This window comes from Octodon degus, unplaced genomic scaffold, assembly GCF_000260255.1.
Source record: "Octodon degus isolate 3935 unplaced genomic scaffold, OctDeg1.0 scaffold00105, whole genome shotgun sequence".
NCBI lineage: Eukaryota > Metazoa > Chordata > Mammalia > Rodentia > Octodontidae > Octodon > Octodon degus.
The window spans coordinates 3,017,252-3,023,244 of NW_004524681.1; the positions used below are offsets into that span (position 1 = coordinate 3,017,252).

Here is a 5,993-nt window from a genome sequence, read left to right on the forward strand (position 1 = left end):
CAGGCCAACTGAGGGGATGGAGAAATACCCCAGCGGCCAGCTCTGTACATAGCAGCATGGAGCTAGGGCCAAATGCTCTGCTTCAAGAAGAGCCGCCAGGTAGTTCTCCACAAAATGTCACATACACAGGGAAATTATAAAGAAGCAGTCAATGCCACTTGGTCCCTCTGGCACAGTGTATGCAGCCTCCCCATAGGCATTGCTGTGACACTAGTTTTTCAGTTTTTGTAGCAGGGTCCCACTATGCAACCAAGCTGGACTCAAACTTGAACCTATCCTCCTGCCTCAGCCTCCTGAGTGCAGGTATTACAGGCATACACCATTACACTTGGCTGAACGTGCGTGTGCATGCACACACACACACACACACACACACACACACACACACAGTTTTTATTAACCTTCTTTCCACTTAGCCCAGGGAGTAGCAAGAAGACTGGCAACCTGCAGGCAAGTGACAGAGCGATATGCAAAGAAAAAGAGCAAATTGGAGTCCGCACCTGATCTCATCATCTTCAGACCTCTGCTTTTCCCACTATGGACCCCTCTGCCTACTTTTAAGAAACTTTCCATGAATTCTAGCTCCAATTCATGGCCCACAACTATCCTAATTATGACCTTTGTTTTCATCCAACTGTCCTGAGCACCTGCCTTCACCTCTGTGCACAACACTTCTCTCTTCCCACAGTGGCAACTCTGCTGTCCTCTGCTTCCCTTCCAGCTACTACTGACCTGGCCTTTCAGTCTGCAACTTTGTGAAGAAAAGACTCAGAGAAATTTACTGTATTTCCAACAACTGAAAAGTCCCAGCATCTGGGAGGCGGAGGCAAAAGGATCACCGTGAATTTGAGATGAGCCTGGTCTACAAAGTGAGACCCCGCCCTCAAAAAAAGAAAGATAAGGCAGAAAGATAACCTAACAATTTGAAATGACCACAGCACAGGTGTCGCTCACACACAGATGCCCAACGTGGACAGTGGGTCTATGGAGACTGCAATGAGACTTCGGAGGGAGAGGCGCTGCACTCTAAGCACACTTAGGAAGCAGCCCCTTTAGCGACTACATGCCGAAGCTTCCTGACTTTTTAAACAATGAAAGTACTGTTTCCACTTTTCATGCTGATACCAGACTACAAGTTGTTTTAAATCTTATATAAGCCTTCTTTTCTACACAAACACAAAGTTGTTTCTCTCCAGACAATTCTTCTCTACATGATACACACCTGCAAAGAGGGTTTTGCCAGTCAGCATTTCAGCGAAGATGCAGCCTGCAGCCCACATGTCAATGGCTTTAGTGTAGTTGTTAGGGGACAGCAAGAGACGTGGAGATCTGTACCATTTAGTGACCAGTCCTTCAGAAAGATGACCCTAAAGAGAAAAAAATGGGCTGTCATTCTTTTGTTTGCTTTAGCTCAAGAACCAAGGCCAGAAAACAAATTTTGGAATCATAAAGCAATATTGCTGCTTTCTAAGCCCATTTTCAAGATTCCTACACTACCCCCGAGACAGATGATCCATGCAACAAGCAGGAAATGCGCGTAGGAGCCCAGTGCTTCCCAAAGGCCACAGGCCAGGTGGGATGGGGCAGGAAGGTACGACCTAGCCCCGGTCCTGATGAGATGAAGCAGCAGATACGCTTCCAGTCGCAGTGCCAGGCACCCCCAGCACCAGTGTACCACTTCCAGGGGCATCCACAGAGCAGGGGACAAGCATACTTGTGCCGCCTCATCCCACCCTCTGCTCGATGCCAAGCATGGGCTTGTGCACTGCAGGTCTGCGGGACCTTGCAGTCTGGGAATGACTCGCTGGCTGTCCCTTCACAGTACTTCACTATTACCAGTGCAGAGGCCATGGGATTTCCCCTCTGTTCAGCACTCCATTCTGTTTTTCATATAAAAACCAAAGACCTCCCTACTGTGAGACAATACTTGTAACAACTTGCTTCTGCTAAGTGCTGACGAAGTCCAAGCAAGTAGGCCTCCCAGCGCCACCTAAGATTTCAGCTGAAAACTCAAAAGACCAGGGTCTGGTTTGGATAACACTTCTTCTTCTTCTTTTTTTTTTTTTTTTTTTTGTGGAACCGGGGATTGAATTTAGGCCCTTGCACTTGCCAGGGAAGTGCTTGTTCTACTGAGCATCTCCCCAGCCCCAACACTTCTATTCTTACGCAAAAGCAAGGTGCCACCAAGAGGAGAGGTGCTAGGAACCTTGTGGCTATCGGTACTTAACTGCCAACAAGCTATGTGATCTTTTTTTTTTGGGGGGGGGGGCAAAACCAGGGATTGAACTCAGGCTCTTGAGCTTGCCAGTGAAGCGCTTATTCCACTGAGCCATCTCCCTGGCCATAAACATCTTTTTTTTTTGGTGGAATCGGGGATCGAACTTAGGCCCTTGCACTTGCCAGGGAAGTGCTTATTCCACTGAACCATCTCCCCCGGCCCCCCGAGCTATGTGATCTTGATCTCAAACCCAAGTTCGTTTGTTCACATAAAACCTAGCCATAGTACAGAAGGACCTCATCAAAGGACACAGGAGGCCTATGAACTGAAGCAGGACCACACTTTTGCCTGAATGGATAAAAACATACTCCACTTGGAAATAAGGACATCCTGAGCACAGTAACTAACTGACCTTTGGTACCCAAACCTTTGCCCCACGATACCACCTGTACTTCCGGATTTAGAGGGAAGCTGTCTCCTGCCCACTTCACACTAAGCATAGGGAGGACAGAATGAGGGCAGACCCCAGAAGTGGGTCCAGGCATCTCGTGGCCCATACCTACCTTGTGCGAGTAGTGTGGGTCCATGATGCGGGCAAGTCCAAAGTCCCCGATCTTCAGCACCAAGTCTTCTGTATTGATGAAGAGGTTGGCCGGCTTGAGGTCCCTGTGCAGCACATTGGCCGAGTGGATGTACTTGAGGCCACGCAGCAGCTGGTACATGAGTAGGCGCGAGTGCTCCTCCAGCAGGGGCCCCTGCTCCAGCACATTGGCCAGGTCTGTCTCCATGTACTCCTGCACAATGTACACGCTGCTCAGCTCTGTGAGCGAGCCCACATCGTCAGCCAGCCGGCTGCCGCTAGGGCCCAGGATCTCAAACACCTTCACTATGTTGTCGTGGTCAAGCCGTCGGATGATTTTGATTTCCCGGAGAGCGTGTTTGACGCTCTGCGGATCGGTAAGGACAATCTTCTTGATAGCCACTCTTTTGTCACAGTCATTGTCTACAGCAGAAAAAACCAAGCCATTGCCTCCGCAGCCCAATGGTTTTAAGTCCATATACCGAGAGCCCAGATCAAAACCATGAATGTTCATGAGACTTTCAAACTTCTCTGCCATAGTGAAACTCTTACTATTGCCTTTTCCTTTCCAACTAGTGAACTTGTGTAAACAAGGGAGAAACTGGCCTGCAAGGAAAAGAGCTCTCACAAGGGAGGAGAGAAAGGTTCACGCCTTCCTACACGATGGCTTCCTGACATTCATCACCTGTGCCTACCAGGCCCGAGAGTTCCTGTGGGTTGAAAGCTCACAAAGCCCTACTCATGTTGAGGATTGAAAGAGATTGCGGTAATCATAGTTCAAGAAAGGGGCAGCAACTCTGCAGACATTTAAAGAAAACACTCAGGAAACTCAAACGTAATGAAATGACATACTATGCACTCAGATCTACCATGCTAACGACTGAACACTTAACAGAAGTGTGAATAAATATGCGCACGCCCGGCATTGGGGCATCTCCTCACAGTGCAGGTACATTCAGTGCTGGACTGGCCCTGAGCAGCATGTTCGAGGAGCCGGAAGTGCTGTCCGGCGGCTCCGTCCTTCCCGGGTCGCTGTCTGCTCTGACGAGAAGCCCTGGCTGTTGGTGGCAGCAGGTGGCCTTCGTCAGTGATCAGGCGGCTCCAGCTCACCACAATCACAGTCGAAGCTACCGTCCATCTTACTCTGCTACGCCCTGTGGGAGAGAAAGGAGGTCAGCACTGCAGGAGTCAGGTCCGTCTGGCAGTGCGGGCAAGGCGCCCGCGGGTGCGAATGCATGTGGCTGAGGACAGGTGCCCCTCGCCAGCACAGTGTGCTCACACCCCACGCTCCGACTGACACTGTGCCAAACCAACACGTATGGGCAACTTCCTAACTTTGCAAAACTCTCCAGAGTCTGAAGGCTGGGACACTGGGACACTCCCCCTAAAAGAACCTATAGAAAGCTTCTCAGCACTTTCTTTCAACGAGACCACGCCCAATGCTACATGTAGGACCCCCTCTGCTGAACATGAGCCTGGACTGACAATTGAACGCAACAGATAACCAAGGAAAGATGTTTCGTGTCACCTGTCAGAAAGATCAATGGAAAAGAAAAATGGGAACTTTCACGCAGTATTGGTTAGGGTATAGATTAATGAAAGAACTTCAGAGGAATCAGGCATGAACATATGTTGTGAATGAATGAATTAATGAATGGCACACCTCAACAATTTTCTCCTGGGTAAGCTCCCTAGAGAAATGCTTGCAAAATAAACAAGCAAGTATCACTTTCTTCCTCCCCTCCTCTCCCCTTCCTTTCCTTCCTCCCTTTCCCTCTCTCTGGAAGGAGGAGAAGGCTATCACTATGCAGTTCAGGCTGACCTCGAATGAATTCACTTTGTAGCCCAGGATGGCCTCAAACTTGCAGCAATCTTCCTACCTCAGCCTCCTGAATGTTGAGATTACAGGCATGTGCCACCACATCTGCCTCCATTCTTTCATAACTGCAAAACTTATGAAATAACCTAAACTTTCAAAGTGAAATAAACTGCATGCTAGAATACAATATGACAGTAAAAATGAATAGAAAAGGCTAAACTCTCCAAAAATACATTAAGCTAAAATCAAATGCAAACTGAAATATGGATGCTAAAACTAGTTAAATCAGGTTCCAAAACATGCAAAACAATTCTATTTTATAGCAGCATACATATGCAGCAAAAACACACAACAAATGAGACAAACAGCAAACTCATGATACCAATTACCTTGAGAAAGAAGGAAAATGACCAGGATGGGGTTGGCAGGGCTCTACAGTAAGCTGAACGAAGCTTAAAAGTTATTTGTAGCCAGGTTCGGGGCGTTAGTCTGCAACCCCAGAACTGGGAAGCTGAGGCAAGAGGATCATGAGTTCAAGGCCTGCCCTAGATATCTAGCACATTCATAGCTGTCCTGGACTACAAAACAACTCTACCTCAAAAATAAATAAATAAATAAATAAATTAATTAAACATAGGGGCCGGGGAGATGGCTCAGTGGAATAAGCGCTTCCCTAGCAACTGCAAGGGCCTGAGTTCAATCCCTGGTTCCGCAAAAGTAAATAAATAAATAAACAAATAAATAAAATAAACATGAGGCCTCAGTTTTAATGTATACAATTTTTCCTATTGTATACATCTTGTACCTGTTCCCTACCAAATATCCTTAGAAAACCAACGGTTTTTTTCAAAGGTTCCAGGGTTTCCAAACTTTTACATTTCTCATCTATCTGAAAGTGTTCGCACCCATCTTCATGCCTGAATGCGTATAATTCCTGTCAAAGCTGTCAAGTTTATAACTTCTGGCACACACATGTTAAAGTTTACTTCTCTACACATAAGACTAGGTTCTCTCCTGAGCGGCTGATCTGCTGACAAAGCATCATCATTCACCAAACGCCACTGCCGTGAGAAAGAACTGCTCTTCGCACAAACTGCAACTTGGTGGATAAGGGACCCTCCAGAACAGCACCAGACAGGACTGAGGGGACACACACCCTCCCAACAGCTGCTCTGGGGTTGCCACACACAATTGGAAGGGTGGGGAGCGCAGCTGAGGAGAGGCCCTGCTCCACACTGAAACAGTGACTCAGCAGACTGGACAGTGTCTCCAGAACCAGAGTTATGCCAAGGAGAGCTCCAATTTTCCAGCACACTGTCAGCAACCAGGACAGCACCATGGGAAGAGACCCCCACCCAAGCCTGATCTGAGAACTC

At 47.9% G+C, this 5,993-nt stretch overlaps 1 protein-coding gene across 1 annotated transcript in view; it reads right to left on the bottom strand.

Annotated features, from left to right (window-relative positions):
- Mapk6 (mitogen-activated protein kinase 6) overlaps positions 1 to 3,717 on the bottom strand; it is an 11,537-nt gene extending 7,820 nt beyond the window's left edge. Inside the window, exons 1-2 of the mRNA XM_004639051.2 lie at positions 2,782 to 3,717; positions 1,223 to 1,367 (exon numbers count right to left, since the gene is read on the bottom strand). Coding sequence (XP_004639108.1) covers positions 1,223 to 1,367; positions 2,782 to 3,336 — 700 coding nt within the window. The 5' untranslated portion in view covers positions 3,337 to 3,717. The remainder of the gene's footprint in view (positions 1 to 1,222; positions 1,368 to 2,781) is intronic.
- Positions 3,718 to 5,993: the final 2,276 nt, after the last annotated feature.